Source organism: Raphanus sativus, chromosome 3, assembly GCF_000801105.2.
Source record: "Raphanus sativus cultivar WK10039 chromosome 3, ASM80110v3, whole genome shotgun sequence".
In the NCBI taxonomy this organism is placed as follows: domain Eukaryota; kingdom Viridiplantae; phylum Streptophyta; class Magnoliopsida; order Brassicales; family Brassicaceae; genus Raphanus; species Raphanus sativus.
Genome location: NC_079513.1, coordinates 24,203,163 through 24,226,056, shown reverse-complemented (window position 1 = coordinate 24,226,056; position 22,894 = coordinate 24,203,163). Strand labels below are relative to the sequence as shown.

Sequence of the window (22,894 nt, the reverse complement as noted above, 5' to 3'; positions counted from 1 at the left end):
TGAAAGCTCGAGGATGAAATAAAAAAAAGAACATGGTGTGAAAATATAAGAAGTCTCCGAAAGCTTATATAGGGAAGATAAAAAAGATAAGACCTATCAGACAGCCGTGCGACCACCCTAGCAAGGTCAAGACAAGGCTAGGTAGCGATCCTCTACAGCGCGGAGACTCCGAAGAGACTCGTAAGCCGTTAATCACACTCAAATCGCCCGGCCATTATTCATCATCAGGTTTTTAAAGGCCTGTCTCTTTAGAGATCAAGGACACAGAAGTACTCCCCTATAGAACAGATCCTGTTCAAGTAAGGTCGTGACCAATGCTGCTTTCTACCCATATATAAACAACTCATCTCTTCTCCGCTTTACCGATGTGGGACTCTTCTTTCACCACTTATTCAGCTTCTCTTGTGACACGTGTTATTTATTAAACACTTTTCCGAAGTGAAAGCGATGTCTTGGTTTTAGTGTGTTATGATATGAGTTATTTTTATTTGTATGTTTGTTTTCAGGAGGAGATGACTGCTGCACTCGCGTTTGGAGTATCAAATGTAGTCAACTTCTGTCTGAAAATAAATTATCTGACAGTGTCCCTTCAATTGTGTGTTGGTCTTCTGTTGAAGGTGGTTTCTTACTCACTGATCCTATCTCCTGCTTCTTGACTTTTTTTTTTTAATCTTATGTGGAATCAGAAACTTTGTAATGTTGGATTTTACAGGGCAAAGAGACTTGAAAGGTGGCACTGGTATTCAACATGTTTTAAAACACTGCTTAGGAAGAAGGTTGCAAGAGATTCATATTCAATCGATACCAGCAGCAACCGTGATGTTGAGGATAGAAGGTTCCTTTTTAGCCTTGTAACAGTAGTAGGAGTAGTAGTAGAATCAGTTGCTTTCAAATTTTAGAAAGTAGTTTCGCAGTGTAGAAACTCCAGTTTAACAAGTGCTTTGTGGTTACTACTATCCCAACTAAACCCATCTCTGGAAGTGAAAAATATAACAGCAGAGACTGTATTTTGGACTTCCAACTTTTCTTGAATATCTGTCCACTTAACAAACTCCACAAGCAAAAGATTCTGAAACTGTTCCTGGTGTTATTATTGTGAGACTTCCCTGTGAAAAAAATCATGAATAATTATGTTTTGAATGTTAATACGTGACTAATAATTGAGTGGCTTAAAAAAATAAAAAGATTAAGTGATCATTGGTTGAACTCTAGATATATATAGAATTTTGTTGTAGGATTTAGTCTGTAGATTTGTTTATTGTAACTGTATGTTTTTGTCTGTATAAATACTACAACTTTTGAATCATTTTAATAGTTGTTTAAAAAAAATGGTGTAGTTTTGATTTTAGGATTCACTAAATTATTAAATACTGATTAAAGAAAACAAATACTATAAAAATGTTGTAGACTTTATCATAATGGGTAAAGAGCTTAAGATTATTAATTTTCAGTTCATAAAATCAAAGAACCAAGTTAAACCCCAACCATAATCATTACATTTACATGCTCATCCTCAATAATACTACAAACGAGAACTAACACTATAAAAGAAACCATTGAAAAAATCAAGTTCCAACATTTGTTTGATTTCATGTGCGTTTAGGACAGATTCTTCTTCAGCTATGGTTTCCAACTTTGGTTTCTTAGATTTCGAATTCGAGATTCTATGCATAAACTCCGCCGCCGAAAACTGATCACCGATGCCTTCTAAACTCAGCTTGGATCCCGCCGAGATCATCTCGACGTCCTCCTCTTCCTCCGGTGAAATCCTTCCGCCGTTGTGGCAGTGTTTCACGGCCGTTCCGACACGGCGGCGCTGCTGTTTCTTGGTGGCTAGAAATAACCGAGCCATGTCCGAAGCGTTTGCTAATGACGTGGCACGCGTCATGGGGAAAGCGACGTACACATGTCGGCCTCTAGTTTCAAGATCATCGTCGGCGGCTAGCGGGTTAAGTTTCCGACCGATCTTTAACGTTTTGGCGTCGACGAGGAAGAAGCTAGGAATCTCCATCATAAGCTCGGCGGCTTTGGTCGGCGCGTGAATGTGACGCACTTCACCGTCAGGGAGAATCACTTTTGAAGATGATGAAGAAGAAGAAGACGTTGTGTTGCTTAGAGCGCAAGAAGCGTAGTTTCCCATTATGTGAAGATAAGATCTAAGAGAGGAAAAGGGTAAGTGTGTGTGTTAGGACAGGATCCAGGAAGACATAAGTGTGTATATATATAGAAAAGAATGTTCGAGGAAGATATAGTTTAGTCTTATAGAAATCTATCTTATTAAAACAGAAACATTCTGTTGGACCTAACATTTATTTTGTAAGTTTTTAAATTAAATACACCTTTATACTTTATAGTTAAACCTACATTAAATCACTAATGTTCCTTTCTTTATACTACTATCCATGTTTCCAAACAATATACTTATTTCTTTATACTATTATCAATGTTTCCAAACAATATTTTTATACTACTATCAATGTTTCCAAACAATACAATAATTAATCTTAGTTATTTTATATATATCATTTTCTCTTTAAAATTTTGTAGAAACGTTATAATTTCATAAATTACAAAATAATGAACTTTAAAATTTGGATTATAAGATTACAAATTATGAAACTATTACAATTTAAATCCAATTAGATTACATATCGGTCATCCATCAGTTCAATCGGTTAGTCTCGGGTTTTAGTGATTTTTTTTAATATGTATATTTTAAAACCTAAATTGAATTGTCAGATCTCCGGATTAACCGGTATAATACAATCGGGTTGAATTTAAAAACACTGATTTAAATGCAAAAATATTAAATACAACACTCTTTAAAAATTACCAAAATATTTGTTAAATTATTAGTGAAATTTTTCATCGTAAAATATTCCGCGCTTCCAAAGCGCGGGTCAAAATCTAGTATTATATTATAATGTTAGTTGCAAGGTGGAGCTAGACAGTTGTGCATATACACGTTGACATTATATGGTTGAATGCGCGTATATTTCCACATTTATTAGACTTCAAATGTATCGCCGTGTTATCACAATATCACTTGTCTCTGGCCATCACTCTCTTTTAATATATACTAGATTTTGACCCGCGCTTTAGAAGCGCGAAATATTTTACGATAAAAAATTTCACTAATAACTTAACAAATATTTTGTAATTTTTAAAGAGTGTGTATTTAAAATATTTTTGCATTTAAATCAATGTTTTTAAATTCAACCCGATTGTGATTATATCCGTTAATCCGGAGATCTGACAATTCAATTTTGGTTTTTAAAATATTCATATTAAAAAAATCACTAAACCTCGAGACTAACCGATTGAACTGATGGATGACTGATGGATAACCGATATGTAATCTTATAATCCAAATTTTAAAGTTTATTATTTTGCAATTTATGAAATTATGACATTTCTACAAAATTTTAAAGAAAAAATGATAGATATAAAATAACTAAGATTAATTATTGTATTGTCTGGAAACATTGATAGTAATATAAAAATATATTGTTTGGAAACATTGATAATAGTATAAAAATAAGTATATTGTTTGGAAACATGGATAGTAGTATAAAGAAAATAACATTAGTGATTTAATGTAGGTTTAACTATAAAGTATAAAAGTGTATTTAATTTAAAAACTTACAAAATAAATGTTAGGTCCAACATAATGTTTCTGTTTTAACAAGATAGATATATATTTCTTGTCACTTTACTCTACATGAAAGTTACAAGTTGTAAATGGCCGAACACGTTTTTTTTAATTTACAATATTTTCCGGACAAATATTGTTTTTAATTTTGTCAAGACAAGTTAGAAGTTATGCAACTTTGGCTAATTCTTTTATATGTTCCAACTTTAACAGAAATCAGAAGAATAATAACCTACATAAATCTTAAAGCTAATTTGAAAGTTTCTCTTTTAGGCCTTTTTCCAATAGACTATGATGGTTTGTTTTCTACTGAAGCTTAAACAGAAAATAGAGAACAGTTGCAAAAGAATAGTTTTGGGTTTTAACTTCTAAGCTTCACAAAAAGAATGATTTTAGGTTGAGTTTTTCTTGTCGCTATAATATTTTTGGTTGTCAGCTTTATTCTAATACACACTAGTTTTTTTTTTGTACTCTACACAAAACAAATACAATCTGAATCACATAATTAAATTTATCTTAATTACAACGTTAAATTTGAATCGAAGATTATTTTGATTTAATAATTACTATTTTTTCGTCAGTATAAAATATACTCTATTGAAATTCTGTTAATTAATTTAGAGATCATGCTGCTATGATTGGTTTGACTGTAAAATTTTAGCTGTAAAAATATCTTTTTTTGTCTAGCTGTAAAAGCTTAATGGTAGATAAAATTAATTGTAGCTGTAAAATTATTACTGTAATTTGAAGAGAATTTTAATGTAGTTAAATTTGTTGTAACAGTATAAGTTGTAGATATTGTAAAATAAAATATATGATGTATGTATAAAAAAAATATTTTATCAGTTAAGATCATTTATATTAATATTTGTTTATAAATTATCAAAGTTATTGTTATTTAAAATGTGATATAACTAATATTTATATATGTTTTTAATTATGGTTATCTAATTTATTTGATATTATAGATAACCTTTTCAGTTTACAGATTCCATCGTATATAAAAGAAAGATTTGGTTTGTTTTGCCTAAAATACATAAGAAAAAATTTGCTTTATTTTTTTTGGTGGCGCTTTAGAAATATAGTCAAATAATTATTGGTAAAAATAATAGAAATTTATTTAGACTTTAACTTTTAAAAATAAAGCTATATCATGTTTGGTAACTTTAGTTATTTAAAAATAAATAAAACTAAAAAAGAAGATAAAATCCAATCAACCACCCCCTATGTGTCCATATGAACAAAGTAGGAAGGTTAAATCTGATGTAAGAATATATGTATTTTTTATTTTGAGTCCTTAGAACAAGAGTATTATAGGTTTATGTCATGTGTTGGTAGTTATCTTTTTTAGATTTAGTTTGTGAACCTTATCCTAATTTTTGATTATTATTTTTGGGGGATAATGTTGTGCAAATGAGAACATTCTGATAGACATGTTAATTTGCTGTTTTTTTCTTCATTATGAGGTGATCATAGAATGTTATTATGATATCATACCATATTTTTGGTCAACATTAAGATATTATACAATCTTTTTGGTTTAACAACATGCATATTTTATAGATTTACGTCCTTAATCGAATATAAACAAAGTTAATCATATGATTCTTTCTATGTTTTATTTGTATATTCTATAAAAGTATTCATTGCAAACTTTATATAAACCTTGACATAGTTTCAGTAGTTTCATCTTTAACGTCATCCAAAACTAAAAGCACATTCATTTTTTCTCAATTTCACAATTTTACATCGACACAAAATCCAAAAAATGAAGAATTTCACACTTTTTGTTGCTATAGTTTTCTTTTCAAGCTGTGTCACATCTCAATTCCTTGATCCAATAGATAACGAAGAGCTCCAATGGTCGGGTTACGCTAAGGCGCCCTCGGCTATCCACAAACACATCCCAGATCAGGAATTAAAGAAGTGCTTTTCCAGTTACAATAAGGTAACAAAATGTTTGATGAAGACGTTAACCAAAAAAGAAACCACTGATTCTGAATGCTGCACTACGGTCAAAGAGTTGAATGAAAGTTGTAAGCATACTGTTTACAAATCGTTCCGTAACCCTTTTGTTAACAACTATGTTAAGAAACATTGCTCTAGCCATGATGCTACTGCTCCTAGTCCGGCTTAGATTTTTTTTGAAAATATCATAAACCAATCTTTTATATCGATCAAAAGAATTTACTATTACATTATGTAACTTTTTATTGTTTGCTTATTGTTGACATTATACATGATACAAGTTCAGTTATAACGACTGTTTTTAATCAGCAACTCTATTATAAGCCAAATATTATGCATTTACTAGACTCACTAATCCTATTTGTAAGATGACAAACTAATAACAGAAAGATAGAAACTTTATTCAAAATGTCATAATAATATCAAAATATATCTTAATCAAACGAAACTTTTAATTGTTCACTAAGAGCAAAGTAAAATCCTTCAAACTATCCGAATCAATGCAAAGTATCATGGCTAGTACGTATAAGACCATCACTAAGTTAAACTTACCTTTGGAGAAATTTGGCGTAAAAGTAGGTTGGTCAACACCAAGATAATTGATATGGAAGATGAGTTCTTCAGGCAAATCCTCTTTGTTTCTCCAGATAACCCAGCCAATCCCAGCGTACACAAGTCCATACTTGTGAGTCACTGACCACTCACATTTATACTCTTCACCAATGGCAATCTAAAGTCGCATTCCAATTCTGGATACAGAAATGTTGCTATGAATCCTTTTTTTTTGCCAAAAAATGTTGCTATGAATCCTCCACTCGCATCCACATGAATTGGTGTGTCCCATCTATCAAAAACATACAAATATCAACGCAGTTATTAGTTGTTTTGATTAGTATAAACGTTTATTCTTACTCTATAGTACTACTAATCACCTATCATTACCTTCACAAGATCTCAAACTCCTCAAAAGAGAGACTATTTTTTCTTCACTTCAACTTTTCTTGAATATATGTCCAGACTGTTCCTGGTGTTATAATTGTGAGACTTCCCTGTGAAAAATCATGAAATAGTTATGTTTTGAATGTTAAAACGTGACTAACAATTGAGTGGCTTTAAAAAAAAAGATTAAGTGATCATTGGTTGAACTCTAGATATAGAATTTTGTTGTAGGATTTAGTCTGTAGATTTGTTTATTGTAACTATATGTTTTCTGTATAAACACTACAACTTTTGAATCATTTTAATAGTTGTTTAAAAAAAAAAAGATGGTGTAGTTTTGCTTTTAGGATTCATTAAATTATTAAATACTGAGTAAAGAAAACAAATACTATAAAAATGTTGTAGACTTTATCATAATGGGTAAAGAGCTTAAGATTATTAATTTACAGTTCATAAAATCAAAGAACCAAGTTAAACGGTTAAACCCCAACCATAATCATTACATGTTCATTCTCAATAACACTACAAACGAGAACTAACATTATTAAAGAAAACGTTGAAAAAATCAAGTTCCAACATTTGTTTGATTTCATGTGCGTTTAGGACAGATTCTTCTTCAGCTATGGTTTCCAGCTTTGGTTTCTTAGATTTCGAATTCGAGATTCTATGCATTAACTCCGCCGCCGAAAACTGATCATCGATGTCTTCTAAACTCAGCTTAGATCCCGCCGATATCATCTCGACGTCGTCCTCCTCTCCCTCCGGCGAAATCCTTCCGCCGTTGTGACACTGTTTCGCGGCCGTAGATTTGGCTCCGACACTGCGGCGCTGCTGTTTCTTGGTGGCTAGAAATAACCGAGCCATGTCCGAAGTGTTTGCTGATGACGTGGCACGCGTCATGGGGAAAGCGACGTACACGTGTCGGCCTCTAGTTTCAAGATCATCGTCGGCGGCTAACGGGTTAAGTTTCCGACCGATCTTTAACGTTTTGGCGTCGACGAGGAAGAAGCTAGAAATCTCCATCATAAGCTCGGCGGCTTTGGTCGGCGCGTGAATGTGACGCACTTCACCGTCAGGGAGAATCACTTTTGAAGATGATGAAGAAGAAGAAGACGTTGTGTTGCTTAGAGCGCAAGAAGCGTAGTTTCCCATTATGTGAAGATAAGATCTAAGAGAGGAAAAGGGTAAGTGTGTGTGTTAGGACAGGATCCAGGAAGACATAAGTGTGTGTATATATGTAGAAAAGAATGTTCGAGGAAGATATAGTTTAGTCTTATAGAGATATTATATTATAATGTTAGTTGCAAGGTGGAGATAGACAGTTGTGCATATACACGTTGACATTATATGGTTGAATGCGCGTATATTTCCACATTTTATTAGACTTCAAATGTATTGCCGTGTTCACTGAAGCTTAAACAGAAAATAGAGAACAGTTACAAAAGAATAGTTTTGGGTTTTAACTTCTAAGCTTCACAAAAGAATGATTTTAGGTTGAGTTTTTCTTGTCGCTATAATATTTTTGGTTGTCAGCTTTATTCTAATACACACTAGTTTTTTTTACTCTACACAAAACAAATATAATCTGAATCACATCATTAAATTTATCTTAATTACAACGTTAAATTTGAACCGAAGATTATTTTGATAATAATTACTATTTTTTCGTCAGTATAAATATACTCTATTGAGATTCTATTAATTAAATTAGAGATCATGCTGATGATTGGTTTGACCGTAAAATTTTAGCTGTAAAAATATTTTTTTATCTAGCTGTAAAAGTTTAACGGTAGATAAAATTGATTGTGATATTACAATTACAATTATTAGGAACATTACATAGACGATTCGACAACCGACAATACTACCTGTCTTATGAAGATCTACGCCTAACTGCATCATCTGAGCCGTCCTATGAAGATCCACGCCTGATCAGATTTACTTGCACCATGTTGAAGATCTCTTGTAATACTTCCTTCCATAATCGCATAGTTGCCTGTAATCCTTCCTTCCATAATCTGCATAGTTGCCTAATAAATCGCGCTCTCTCCGGGACTTGAAACCTGGATTTGAGAAAATCTGCAATAAATTGCATAGTCTGGGAATCGAACCCCAGACCTGGGTGTAGAAGCCTTTAGACCTTAACCATTAGGCTAAGGTGGTTCCTAATAATTGTAATTGTAATATCATAATAAATCAGCGTTAAAAAAAAAAGATAAAATTGATTGTAGCTGTAAAATTATTACTGTAATTTTTTTTTTGCAGAGAATTTTAATGTAGTTAAATTTGTTGTAACATTATAAGTTGTAGATATTGTAAAATAAAATATATGATGTATGTATAAATAATTATTTTATCAGTTAAGATCATTTATATTAATATTTGTTTATAAATTATCAAAGTTTATTGTTATTTAAAATGTGATATAACTAATATTTATATATGTTTTTAATTATTATTATCTAATTTACTTAATATTATAGATAACCTTTTCAGTTTACAGATTCCATCATATATAAAAGAAAGATTGGTTTGTTTTGCCTAAAATACATAAGAAAAAAATTGCTTTATTTTTTAGGTGGCTCTTTAGAAATATAGTCAAATAATTATTGGTAAAAATAATAGAAATTTATTTATACTTTAACTTTTAAAAATAAAGCTATATCATGTTTGGTAACTTTAGTTATTTAAAAATAAATAAAACTAAAAAAGAAGATAAAATTCAATCAACCACCCCCTATGTGTCCATATGAACAAAGTAGGAAGGTTAAATCTGATGTAAGAATATATGTCTTTTTTTATTTTGAGTCCTTAGAACAAGAATATATTATAGGTTTATGTCATGGTGTTGGTAGTTATCTTTTTTAGATTTAGTTTGTGAACCTTATCCTAATTTTTGATTATTATTTTTGGGAGATAATGTTGTGCAAATGAGAACATTCTGATAGACGATGTTAATTTGCTGTTTTTTCTTCATTATGAGGTGATCATAAAATATTATTATGATATCATACCATATTTTTGGTCAACATTAAGATATTTTACAATCTTTTTGGATTAACAACATGCATATTTTATAGATTTATGTCCTTAATAGAATATAAACAAATTTAATCATGATTCTTTCTATGTTTTATTTGTATATGCTATAAAAGTATTCATTGCAAACTTTTATATAAACCTTGACATAGTTTCAGTAGTTTCATCTTTAACGCCATCCAAAACTAAAAGCACATTCATTTTTTTTCAATTTCACAATTTTACATCGACACAAATCCAAAAAAATGAAGAATTTCACACTTTTTGTTGCTATAGTTCTCTTTTCAAGCTGTGTCACATCTCAATTCCTTGACCCAATAGATAACGAAGAGCTCCAATGGTCGGGTTACGCTAAGGCGCCTTCAGCTATCCACAAACACATCCCAGATCAGGAATTAAAGAAGTGTTTTTCCAGTTACAATAAGGTAACAAAATGTTTGATGAAGACGTTAACCAAAAAAGAAACCACTGGTTCTGAATGCTGCACCACGGTCGAGGAGTTGAATGAAAGTTGTAAGCATACCGTTTACAAATCGTTCCGTAACCCTTTTGTTAACAACTATGTTAAGAAACATTGCTCTAGTCATGATGCTACTGCTCCTAGTCCGGCTTAGATTTTATTTGAAAATAGCATAAATAAATCTTTTATATCGATCAAAAAAGTTTACTATTACATTATGTAACTTTTTATTGTTTGCTTATTGTTGACATTATAAATGATACAAGTTCAATTATAACGACTGTTTTTAATCAGCAACTCTATTATAAGCCAAATATTATGCGTTTACTAGATTCATTAGTCCTATTTGTAATGGATGACAAACTAATAACAAAAAGATAGAAACTTTATTCAAAATGTCACAATAATATCAAAATATATCTTAATCAAACGAAACTTTAATTGTTCAACAACAGCAAAGTAAAAACCTTCAAATCTCCGAATTAATGCAAATGCATAATTGATAAAGCATACATCCCAAACATTTTCATTATATTACTCAGTTAACAGATCCCATTTGTGTACTACTGAAGCTTAAACATAAAGTAGAGAACAGTGTTACAAAAAAAAAACATAAAGTAGAGAACAGTGACTACAAGCTTTGAGTTGAATTTGCAAAAGAATAATTTTAAATCTTCAAAATAATGATTTTAGGTTTGGTTTTCTTTTTTTTTTGTCGCTATAATATTTTTTAGTTGTCAGCTTTATTTCAACATATACTAATTTTTATTATTTTTGGTAGAATTTAGTTATTTTTTATACAAAAATATAATCTGAATCATTTAACATAAGATTATTTTGAATTAATGATAACTATTTAACAAAATAAAAAGAAGAAGATTATTTTGCATTAATGATAACTCTGGCTTTTTAGGGGTTTATGTCATGTGTTTATAGTTATCTTTTTAGATTTAATTTGGGAACCTTCTCCAAATTTTTTGATATTTTTAATTTGAGATAATAATGTGCAAATGAGGACATTCTAATAGAAAAATATTTGTTTTGCAACTCGATCAACTTTTTACGTTTGATTCCTGAATGTTTTGAACGTATGTATGTAAACGTGAGGACAATTTAGATTGTTGTTTGTTAATTGTTCCATACGTTACTGTTTTTAAAGCTCTTACATGTTTTCTTTATTAGATTATTTGAGTCGAAGTCTATGACCAAAAAAAAAATTTGTTTGAGTCGAAGTTTATTTGATTCCACTATCTAATGTACATGTTTTTAAATTGTATTTGACCCCTGGGCGTGTGGAGTCAGCATTTTCGATAGTTGATTCATGCAGATAGATTGTAGGATTAGGCCAATAACGAAAATCCTGAGGGTTTAAGCTGATCACAAAAAAAGTCTGGGTAAAATATGATAAATTCAAAATTTAAGGATAAAACAAAAGAATCTGGCTGGGGGGAAAAGATAAAGGAATTGAAGTTTATTGTCGATTGTAGAAAAAAAAAAGTTGATTGTAGAATTCAGGCTACATACTACCAAAATGCTGAGGGTTTAAAAGCATCATAACAAAAATCTTCTGTAAAATATAATAAAGTTAAAAAGCTCGAGGATGAAAAAAAAAAAAATATGGGGTATAAATATATGAAGTTTCCGAAAGGAAAGGAAAAAAAAAAAGGTAAGACCTATCAGACAGCCGTGCGACCACCCTAGCATGGTCGAGACCAAGCTAGGTAGCGATCCTCTACAGCGCAGAGACTCCGAAGAGACTCGTAAGCCGTTAATCACACTCAAATCGCACGGCCATTATTCATCATCAGGTTTTTAAAGACCTGTCTCTTTAGAGATCAAAGACACAGACGTACTCCCCTATAGAACAGATCCTGTTCAAGTAAGGTCGTGACCAATGGTGCTTTCTACCATATATAAACAACTCGTCTCTTCTCCGCTTTACCGATGTGGGACTCTTCTTTCACCACTTATTCAGCCTCTCTTATGACACGTGTTATTTATTAAACCAAAATCAAAATAAACCAAAAATTGAAGCTATTTATACATAGCGCATGTTAGCGGCACTTCAATGGACTCTCTGAAGAAACACAGAGAAACGACAGTATGAGACCAGGTCTTGTCTTGAATCCTCTTCCTCGTTAAAGTCTTCTACTTTCGATTACGTACTTAAGATTGATGTCTGAATAACACCATATATGGCTTGTTTTGGTCACAACGTTTCATCTCTTCCTCTTTGGCATTCGTTCTGGTGATGTTTTTCTTATTCGCATGTAAATTCTCATACTCGCATCAAATTTGGCATTGACCCATCCGAAAGGTTTGTTACACACTGATCCTCTTCTTTTTTATCTTATGTGGAAGCGGCCCTGAACGGAAGCTGAGGAAGCCTGAGCTTCCGGCCTTCATTTTTAAAGTCATTTTTCGGCCATTTATTTTCAGTGATTTTTAGGTAGCCTAGTGGTAAATGTAGTTTTCTGGAACGGAAGGTGACGAGTTTGATCTACCGCATTGCCTTTTTTCTTTCACACATATACATCTTAATATATATTACTTATGAACAATAGATTGATTAATTTTCTACTTAGTGAATAGGCCTTATTTTTCCTACTAGCTTCCGGTCTATATATTTTCAAGGCCGGCACTTGGAATCAGAAACTTGTAACGTTGGATTTTCAGAGCGAGGAGACTTTAAAGATGGCATTGGTCACGGGGCATGGCTTGGATCACCGATCACGTGAAGGAATATTCAACATGTTTTAAGATACTCACTGTTTAACAAGAGGTTTCAAGATGATGGAAGCTGTTGCAAGAGATTCATATTAGCATAGCAGCAACCGTGATCTTGAGGATAGAAAGTTCCTTTTTAGCCTTGTAAAAGTAGTAATAGTAGAATATGTTGCTTTGAAATTGTAGAAAGTATCTTCGCAGTGTAGAAACTCCAGATATAGTGAAGCCTTCTCATCCATAAACCTGTCAGAGAGATTCTAATCACCCATCATTACCTTCACAAGATCTCAAACTCCTCAAAAGAGAGACTATTTTTTCTTTTCAACTTTTCTCGAATATATGTCCAGACTGTTCCTGGTGTTATAATTGTGAGACTTCCCTGTGAAAAATCATGAATGATTATGTTTTCAATGTTAAAACGTGACTAATAAGTGAGTGGCTTAAGAAAATAAAAAGATTAAGTGATCATTGGTTGAACTCTAGATATATATAGAATTTTGTTGTAGGATTTAGTCTGTAGATTTGTTTATTGTAACTGTATGTTTTTGTCTGTATAAATACTACAACTTTTGAATCATTTTAATAGTTTAAAAAAAAAAGATGGTGTAGTTTTGATTTTAGGATTCATTAAATTATTAAATACTGATTAAAGAAAACAAATACTATAAAAATGTTGTAGACTTTATCATAATGGGTAAAGAGCTTAAGATTATTAATTTACAGTTCATAAAATCAAAGAACTAAGTTAAACCCCAACCATAATAATTACATGTTTATTCTCAATAACACTACAAACGAGAACTGACATTATTAAAGAAACCATTGAAAAAATCAAGTTCCAACATTTGTTTGATTTCATGTGCGTTTAGGACAGATTCTTCTTCAGCTATGGTTTCCAACTTTGGTTTCTTAGATTTCGAATTTGAGATTCTGTGCATTAACTCCGCCGCCGAAAACTCATCGATGTCTTCTAAACTCAGCTTAGATCCCGCCGAGATCATCTCGACGTCCTCCTCTCCCTCCGGCGAAATCCTTCCGCCGTTGTGACAGTGTTTCACGGCTGTTCCGACACGGCGGCGCTGCTGTTTCTTGGTGGCTAGAAATAACCGAGCCATGTCCGAAGTGTTTGCTGATGACGTGGCACGCGTCATGGGGAAAGCGACGTACACATGTCGGCCTCTAGTTTCAAGATCATCGTCGGCGGCTAGCGGGTTAAGTTTCCGACCGATCTTTAACGTTTTGGCGTCGACGAGGAAGAAGCTAGGAATCTCCATCATAAGCTCCGCGGCTTTGGTCGGCGCGTGAATGTGACGCACTTCACCGTCAGGGAGAATCACTTTTGAAGATGATGAAGAAGAAGAAGACGTTGTGTTGCTTAGAGCGCAAGAAGCGTAGTTTCCCATTATGTGAAGATAAGATCTAAGAGAGGAAAAGGGTAAGTGTGTGTGTTAGGACATGATCCAGGAACATAAGTGTGTGTATATATAGAGAAAAGAATGTTCGAGGAAGATATAGTTTACAGTCTTATAGAAATATTATATTATAATGTTATTTGCAAGGTGGAGATAGACAGTTGTGCATATACACGTTGACATTATATGGTTGAATGCGCGTATATTTCCACTTTTTTGTTTTATAATTCAAACTAGATCTTGACCCGCGCTTTGGAAGCGCGGAATATTTTATGATGAAAAATTTTACTAAGAACTTAATAAATATTTTGGTAATTTTTAAAGAGTGTATTTAAATTATTTTTGCATTTAAATCAGTGTTTTTAAATTCAACCCGATTGTGATTATACCGGTTAGTCCGAAGATCTGACAATTCAATTTAGGTTTTTTAAAATATTCATATTAAAAAAAAAAATTAAAACCCGAGACTAACCGATTGAACTGATGGATGATCGATATGTAATCTAATATGATTTAAATTGTAATAGTTTCATAATTTGTAATCTTATAATCCAAATTTTGAAGTTCATTATTTTGCAATTTATGAAATTATGACATTTCTACAAAATTTTAAAGAGAAAATGATAGATATAAAATAACTAAGATTAATTATTGTATTATTTGGAAACATTGATAGTAGTATAAAAAATATATTGTTTGGAAACATTGATAGTAGTATAAAGAAATAAATATATTGTTTGGAAACATGGATAATAGTATAAAGAAAGGAACATTAGTGATTTAATGTAGGTTTAACTATAAAGTATAAATGTGTATTTAATTTAAAAACTTACAAAATAAATGTTAGGTCCAATATAATGTTTCTGTTTTAATAAGATAGATGTTTTGCCGTGTATTCACTAGTCTCTGGCCATCACTTTTTTTTTTTTTTTTACTTTAAAAATGGTTAAACCCGAATCAATAATGACACAAGCCTAATCCCCGGGTGGAGGTACAGCCTACGGATAGACCCTCTCCTGGACATTCAAACCATCACTCTTTTTTAAAAAAAAAAAATCTCGTCACTTTAACTCACTCTACATGAAGTTGCAACTTGTAAATGGCCGAACATGTTTTTAAATTTATTATATTTTCCGGACAACATTATTTTTAATTTTGTCAAGTTAGAAGTCATGCAACATTGGTTATTTCTTTTATATGTTTTAACTTTAACAGATATCAGAAGAATAATAAGCCTGCTACGGAAGCTCACCTCTCAAGCAGTTGTTTTCCACATCTGGAAACAGAGAAATAACCTTGTTCACAACAACATTTCTCTGTCTCCTGCTCATGTATTTAAGGCCCTTGACAGGGAGGTTCGCAACATCATCTCTGCTCGAAGGTCCTACAAGCTATTCAACTCGCTTATGGTTCTCTGGTTCCAATAGGCGCTAAAGTTATCCTTTCCTAAGGATGTTCATGATCCATTTTGTTTTTTCTTTATTTTTGCCAAGATGTATCAAGCTTTTGCAAATTCTCTCTTCTTAATGATATTTACAGTTTAGCAAAAAAAAAAAAAGAATAATAAGCTACATAAATCTAAAAGCTAATTTGAAAGTTTGTCTTTTTGGCCCTTTCCAATAGACAGGCTATTCAATGATGGTTTGTTTTATACTGAAGCTTAATTAACAGAAAATATAGAACAGTGACTACAAGCTTTTTTTGTTGAACTTGCAAGTTGCAAAAGAATAGTTTAAAATTTTAAGCTTCAAAACAGAATGATTTTAGGTTGAGTTTTTTTTTTGTTGCTATAATATTTCTGGTTGCCAGCTTTATTTCAATACATACTAGTTTTATTCTTTACAAAACAACTATAATCTGAATCACATGTTAATTTTGGACAGAAGATTATTTTGAATTAACAATGACTGTTTTTCTTTGGTCTTCAACATAAACAGTTTCGGTTGAGATTCTGTTAACCAAATATGTCCATATGGATAAAGTAGGAAAGTTGACTTAGAGTAGGCCACATGCAAGAGTATGTGCTTTAGTATTCTGAGTCCTGAGAACATTATGTCATGTATTTGTAGTTATCTTTTTAGATTTAATTTGTGAACCTATCCTAATTTTGATTATTTTTGGGATAATGTTGTGCAAATGAGAATATTCTGATGGGCAATATTAATTTACTATTTTCCTCTCTATTAAGTGATTATCTATATTATTATTTAAGAAGTGAATTTATTTATTTGTCATATTTTGATTATTTTCTATGGTTTTATATTATTATTCTTATTTATTGTATATTCCATAATTTTTAGTTGAGTCATTAATTTAAATGTGAGTCATTCCTTGATTTTGAGATGACACACTAGTCTAATTAATCTATACTATTATTTGAGCAAATAGAAATAAATTTGCTTACTTGTCATGTACTCTATGATTTTAGATTATTATTCTTATTTATCGTATTTTTCATAACTTTTAGTTGAATCATTAGCTTAAATGCTTGTCGTTTTCACCTTGATTTTGAGATAAGCCACTAGTCTAATTAATTTAAAATCTTATATACATATATATGAATAATGATATTTTTAATGGCTCTGGTATCCGAATGCCCTCGAAAGAGACCCAACTGTCGTCTAATGGTCGTCTATCGGAATTAAACCGGAATTCTGCTGAAGGCATCCAGGAGGCTGCCTTTTTCACTCAATTTTCACTCCATTTTATGGATCATGATATTTAGGATATTAATTAATTTATAAATAGATATTCACAAATTCTATCAATAATATCATAACTTTTTTGTCAGCCAATAATATCATAACTAGGTTTATCTTACATAGTTCATAATTTTAATGGTTAAGATGACCCAAAAACAAAAACAAAAAGATGACAATTTTCCTTATTAAAAATATTGATCGAAATACAGATTAATATAAGACTGAAATTAAAACATCACTGGAAATATATGTCATAAAATCTAAAATTTAAGTTTATGCTTAATATTTAATATATATTTAATATTAAAGAATAATATTTTAACCAAAAAAAATAATTTATATTTATACATGACGAACATTGAATTATTTTTAATCTTCAAAATCAAAAGTACTAAATGAAAAAATGAAAATTAATTTAAAATATTTTAAAATATTGAAGCAAGAACAACTAGGATAAAACATTACAAAACATAAAAATAAATTGAGAAATAATCTAAGAAAATAAAAATAATAATAATCTAAGAGAATACAATGATAATGTTTTGTAATTTATTATTTTGTTTTTTGTATCATGGTTTTCAAATTTTAAATTATTGATGATATAAGAGGTTTATTGGTTATTGTTAATTTTGCTGATGTTTTATTATTTATGAATGCTTACAATGCTTTTGGTATCACTAGAATTCTTTTCAATTCACAAATATAATAAGTGTTTTAATTTCAAGTTCAAGTTTTAATTTGATTACTACTGTAAAGAAGGTTTATATCCAAAATTTACATCTCATAAATAAAAATATCAAATAAAAGAAAAAAATATTAATACATTTATGGCCAATATCAATATTGAAGTTAGATAATTTATATTATTTTTATAAAATTTGTTTCACATTTAATAATTTAAAATTTATAAAGAAAGTAAATATTAAATTAAAATTTTGTTTAATATATATATATATATATGTCTGCACAAACATTATCTAGTATAATATTATTATGATATTATACCATATTTTGGTCAACATTAAGATAGTATGCAATCTTTTTGGGTTAACAACATGCAAATTTTATAGATTTATGTCCTTAATCGAATATAAACAAAAATCTTACATAACTAGTCATGATTCTTTCTATGTTTTGTTTGTACATGCTATAAAAATATTTAATGTAAACTTCTATATAAACCCTGACATAGTTTCATTTTAAAGCCATCCAAAACAAAAGCATATTCAGTTTTTCTCAATTTCACATCAACAAATAATCAAAAGAAAATGAAGCATCTCACAATTTTTGTTGCTATAGTTCTCTTTTCAAGCTGTGTCACATCTCAATTCCTTGACCCAACAGATGGCGAGGAGTTCCAATGGTCGGGTTATGCTCAGGCGCCCTCGCCTGTCCACAAACACAGCCCAAATCAGGAATTAAAGGAATGCTTTTCCAGTTACAAGATGGTAACAAATTGTTTGATGAAGACATTAGATGAAAAAACAACCGTTGGTTCTGAATGTTGCACCATGATCAAGAAGTTGAAGGAAAATTGTAAGCATACGGTTTTCAAATCGTTCCGTAATCCTTTCGTTACCAACTATGTTAAGAAACATTGCTCTAGTCATGATGCTACTGCTCCTAGTCCGGCTTAGAGTTTATTTAAAAATATCATAAATAAATCTTTTGTATCGATCAAAAATTTTACTACTACATTGTAACTTTTTTATTGTTCGCTTATTGTTGACATTATAAATGATACAAATTTAATTATAATAAGACTGTTTTTATTTGAAGATAATCAGCAACTCTATTATAAGCCAAATATTATGCATTTACTAGACTCATTGATCCTATTTGTAATGAATGATAAACTAATAACAAAAACACATAAACTTTATGCAAAATGTCCCAATAATCTTTATATATAAAGTTGGCTTTTTTATCTCCTTGGGGGGAAAAATGCCATATGGCATTCTCTTTTTAACCATTAAAATATTTTCTCAACTTATATATAATGGGTTTTAATTGGTGTTAATTGTGAAAGGCATTGAATTTTTAAATTTTCTTTCATAAATATCCACGAGTTTATAACAGTGTTTTGAATCCGATCCGGATCCGCGGCTGAACCGGTAGATCTGGTGACCCAATGTAAATCAGATTTTTTTTTCGACAGCAAAATTTAATTCATATTAATCGGATTTAGGTTTTGTAAAAAATCCAAAATTTAAGAACCAAAGAAAAAATATTTGATGGAATTGTAGTATTTTATAAAACTATTATTTTGATGTTTAAAAAACATTTTAAAATATTAACTTTAGTTTTTATATATTTATTTTCATTGCTAATATATTATTATATAATAAATTTAATTTATATTAATCAACGGTCGATCATTTGACCCAACGACCCGGTAAATCGTCTGGTTCAGTATCCGAATCAAATTTCAAAACATTGCTTCACAGGGTTTCTTAGAATTTGATGTTGACGATGGAGAATATGACATCTACGATTCTCCTTCTTTAACACAATCGACGTAACCATTCATGAATCCAGAAATTCCACTCATCCCACTCTCTCATATTGAATACTTATTTAATTCATGCTTCCTCAGCTTCATTGCCTATGTATAGACGGTGTGAGAGCTCGGGTGGAAATCCCTTTACTTTTTCCATTTCAGATCATGTCGAAGTCCCAGTTTCATTGTTCAGAGTTAAAGACAAGCCGGTATAGAGATGTTGTTAAGACTAGGATACAACAATTTTGGCAAGCCTGAAATGTTAAGAAAAATGCAAGATGTTGGGGTTGATATGTTGTTGCTTGATGGAAAGGTAAGAAGATTTGGTGAAATGTTCCACTCTGGTTAAAATAGAATTTGTCCATTAAATAGAGGAGTTTACCAAACATTTATATTTTTTAGCTAAAAAAATATATTTAAATTTATCAAGATTCGTTGATATTTACAAATAAAGGTGGACAAACAAGAATTTCGTTAACAGACGGACATAATCTTCTATTATAACAAAACTAATATAGAAAATAAATTTATGTTTCTTATTTTAAAATACATATTTTTTAGAGGCTTTCAGACTAAACTAACACATACAACTCGCACCTCCATATTTAAAAAATAAACGTGGTAATCTGAAAAGTATATATTAATAATTATCAATTAGTTTACCAAAAATTGATACTTCACCCTTATTTTTTATATAAAATTTATAAAATATAAAACTTATTCTATCTTTCTATTCTTTGAACTACATATATTAGTACAAGTTTAATAGTTCATAAGTATTCTAATAATTAATAATAAAAGTATGTTCTCTAAATAAAATATCAACTTTGCTTTATTTCTTACTAAATTAACTTTGTTACGACTATCAGGTTTTTATTCTATTTTTATTAAATTAATTAGTAACAGCCATTTATGTTATTTCTCTTCGAACTAAATAATTTCAAACAAAGTAATATACTACTTTCATTAACCACTATCAAAAATATTAGAAAAAATATCATTTTCTTTTAACATATTTTTATTTTCATATTTTTAACATATTCTCTTTACTAAAATCATATAATAAATTATAAATTCATGTAAAAATAAAACATATAGACCCGGCGCATAGCGCCGGAAAACCACTAGTATCAAAAGATATTCAAGTTCTAATCAAACGAAACTTTAATTGTTCGACAACAAAGTAAAAACCTTCAAATCTCTGAATGAATGCAATGCATTATTGATAAAGCAGTCCAAACATTTTCATTATATATTACTCAGTTAACAGATACCATATGTCTTCTTCCTGTCGTAAACAAACTTCTTCCAGCCATTGATGATCTCTCTCTTCTTCTCCATATCGATTTTCTTCACCGTCACAATCAAGTTATCGCCGTCAGCTTTACTCTTTGCCTCTCCTAGCGAAATTTTGTGGATTACTCGTGAAGGAAGCTCATCGAGCTCACGCATTACTTTCTCAATATCGATCACAAGTCTCTCTGCGAGTGTTCTTGAAAAATCTTCTCTGATGACCACTCGAAGAACTGTTATGTGTTATGTGTTAGGAGGCCTTGTATATTAATAGCATACACAAATCTAGTTACTTATTTTTATGAATCTTTGAACTATCATTAATGTCTAATTTAGTTAGTCAAAAGAAAAGGTCTAATTTATGTATTTACTCTCAAGTGCATGAATCATATATCACAATGAAACCTTTCGAAATGAGAAAGAGTAGGAGACATTAGAGCATCTCCATTGCTAAAGTTATCAAGATATAATTACCAAAACTAATAAAATTTTAGTTCATTTATATAATTATTTTTAAAAATAATTATTTATCAGATGACGTTTTTCTTTAGAATATTATATACAGTTTCTATGGTTTCTCAAATAAAAACTAACCGGTGAAGCATGTCCGAGACTTCGAAGACCAAGAATGGCTGCAACACATATAGTGTTCTCATCTACCATCTCAACAGTTTGCTCCGGGTCCATCACATAATATCTTTCGCTTAGTTTCACTTCCTTAAGCTCAACCTCAAAATACCAAGCGAATTTCTCCCAACACACCGAACATATTGATACGTCATTGTAAGAAATTAGTCAAAGACACAAATTCAGTTAGGATTACTAAACTTGAATAATCGTGAATTACTTGAACACTAGCTCCGGTGACAATGTTGGGTTTATCGAAGGGTTTGCCTTTGGCTTTACGCTTGTTTCTGCCATTTTCGCTTAAAGGCCAAACCGGCCAACATTATGGCTTCAGATAATCCAACGGTCCTTACTCCGAAGTCTGTCTCCGTCTCTCCTAACGGTGCATTGAATAGATGTGCAATCATGTTCACGCATCGGTTCAGTTTTCAAAATATTTAAACAATAATGATTAGTTAGTGAAAAGCAGCGTGGCTTATGACTTATTGACACCGAGATTGATGTTTAACTATAATATTCCCGGCGAGTATCACAGATCTTTAATGTAAAGTTAAAACAATACACACTCAAAGGGTAAGTGTATATATATACACGAGAATGTTCGAGGAAGATATAGTTACAGTACTCTTATCCCCTATATATTAATCCTGGAATATTACAACATGTTTTGTAGCCACGTGTCATCGCTAAGATGATTCTCAGAAATCCTTAGAAAAATATGTTGGTCCATATAAATATATATTATACTTTTCATTAAACTAATTATCATATTAATTAGTAGTCTTAAATTCTTCCCTTAAATAAAAACTACGTAAGTTTATTTCCTTAAATAAAAGCTACGAAATTACCTAATATGATTAACGTATATATGATAATTAATGATTATAAATCAAAAATATTGATAAAAATTTGTATTCTCTACATTTTATTTTAATTAATATTATCAAAAAAATCACTTAAACATATTTAAAAAAATATATTTTTCATATATGTTACATTTTGAATTTTTTAAAACGTCTATAAATTACCAAAAATTGTAAAATGTTATTAACATGATATTTTTTAGAACAGAACCTGATCCGAAACGAAATATTTCAGATATCGAATATATCGAAACCAGATTTATATACTTAAATATATTAATTATTTTTAGAATTTAATATCTAAAAGAATATACAAAATATATAAAATGTTATTAAATTGTCCAAATATTTACAAATAGTTAAAAATACATGATTAAAATAGTTAAATGATATTCAAAATACCAATACTTCAAATATCTATTGATTTCTTATCTGAGTATTGAAGCTAACCATATTTTATGTTAAGTTTAAGTATTTTAGCTTGTATTATACACATTTATATGTTATAAATATTTTTTTATTTTCATATTTTGAGAAATTTAAAGTATATACGAGTTTTATTTTTTTAAAATAAAATGAGTTATCTGAGTCCAAACCTAAACCGAACCCGCAGATCCGAACCGGATCGAACTCACGAAAAATCGAAACATAACTGAACTGAACCGAACCGAACCAAACTGAACCAAATGGTATCCGAATGTCCACCCCAAAT

General features: G+C 30.5%; 4 protein-coding genes, 1 long non-coding RNA gene, 2 other non-coding genes and 1 pseudogene across 7 annotated transcripts in view; 2 read left to right on the top strand and 6 right to left on the bottom strand.

Annotated features, from left to right (window-relative positions):
* Positions 1 to 90: 90 nt before the first annotated feature.
* On the bottom strand, positions 91 to 309 carry LOC130510319 (small nucleolar RNA U3). The gene has a single exon (XR_008943996.1). It is a non-coding gene; the product is annotated as a small nucleolar RNA U3 (small nucleolar RNA).
* Positions 310 to 513: 204 nt separating this feature from the next.
* LOC130509360 (uncharacterized) lies at positions 514 to 956 on the top strand. Its single transcript, XR_008943420.1, has 2 exons — positions 514 to 617; positions 713 to 956. It is a non-coding gene; the product is annotated as an uncharacterized LOC130509360 (long non-coding RNA).
* A 432-nt stretch (positions 957 to 1,388) lies between these two features.
* Positions 1,389 to 2,213, bottom strand: LOC130510189 (uncharacterized). Its single transcript, XM_057006590.1, has one exon. The coding sequence runs from the start codon at positions 2,138 to 2,140 to the stop codon at positions 1,523 to 1,525; it is 618 nt and encodes a 205-aa protein (XP_056862570.1). The 5' UTR covers positions 2,141 to 2,213; the 3' UTR covers positions 1,389 to 1,522.
* A 3,858-nt stretch (positions 2,214 to 6,071) lies between these two features.
* On the bottom strand, positions 6,072 to 21,738 carry LOC130510126 (glutamate decarboxylase 1-like; annotated as a pseudogene).
* On the bottom strand, positions 6,974 to 7,786 carry LOC130509356 (uncharacterized). Its single transcript, XM_057005218.1, has one exon. The coding sequence runs from the start codon at positions 7,709 to 7,711 to the stop codon at positions 7,082 to 7,084; it is 630 nt and encodes a 209-aa protein (XP_056861198.1). The 5' UTR covers positions 7,712 to 7,786; the 3' UTR covers positions 6,974 to 7,081.
* Positions 11,729 to 11,947, bottom strand: LOC130510318 (small nucleolar RNA U3). Its single transcript, XR_008943995.1, has one exon. It is a non-coding gene; the product is annotated as a small nucleolar RNA U3 (small nucleolar RNA).
* LOC130509357 (uncharacterized) lies at positions 13,446 to 14,259 on the bottom strand. The gene has a single exon (XM_057005219.1). It carries the CDS (start codon positions 14,186 to 14,188, stop codon positions 13,574 to 13,576), a length of 615 nt encoding a protein of 204 aa, XP_056861199.1. The 5' UTR covers positions 14,189 to 14,259; the 3' UTR covers positions 13,446 to 13,573.
* Positions 21,739 to 22,868: 1,130 nt separating the features above from the next.
* LOC130510125 (probable receptor-like protein kinase At5g20050) overlaps positions 22,869 to 22,894 on the top strand; it is a 1,494-nt gene continuing 1,468 nt past the window's right edge. The window contains exon 1 of the mRNA XM_057006472.1: positions 22,869 to 22,881. Coding sequence (XP_056862452.1) covers positions 22,869 to 22,881 — 13 coding nt within the window. The remainder of the gene's footprint in view (positions 22,882 to 22,894) is intronic.

Bases quoted from the DNA above. Each gene is read 5' to 3' on its own strand.
- LOC130510189 (XM_057006590.1), bottom strand. From the start codon at position 2,140: ATGGGAAACTACGCTTCTTGCGCTCTAAGCAACACAACGTCTTCTTCT.
- LOC130509356 (XM_057005218.1), bottom strand. From the start codon at position 7,711: ATGGGAAACTACGCTTCTTGCGCTCTAAGCAACACAACGTCTTCTTCT.
- LOC130509357 (XM_057005219.1), bottom strand. From the start codon at position 14,188: ATGGGAAACTACGCTTCTTGCGCTCTAAGCAACACAACGTCTTCTTCT.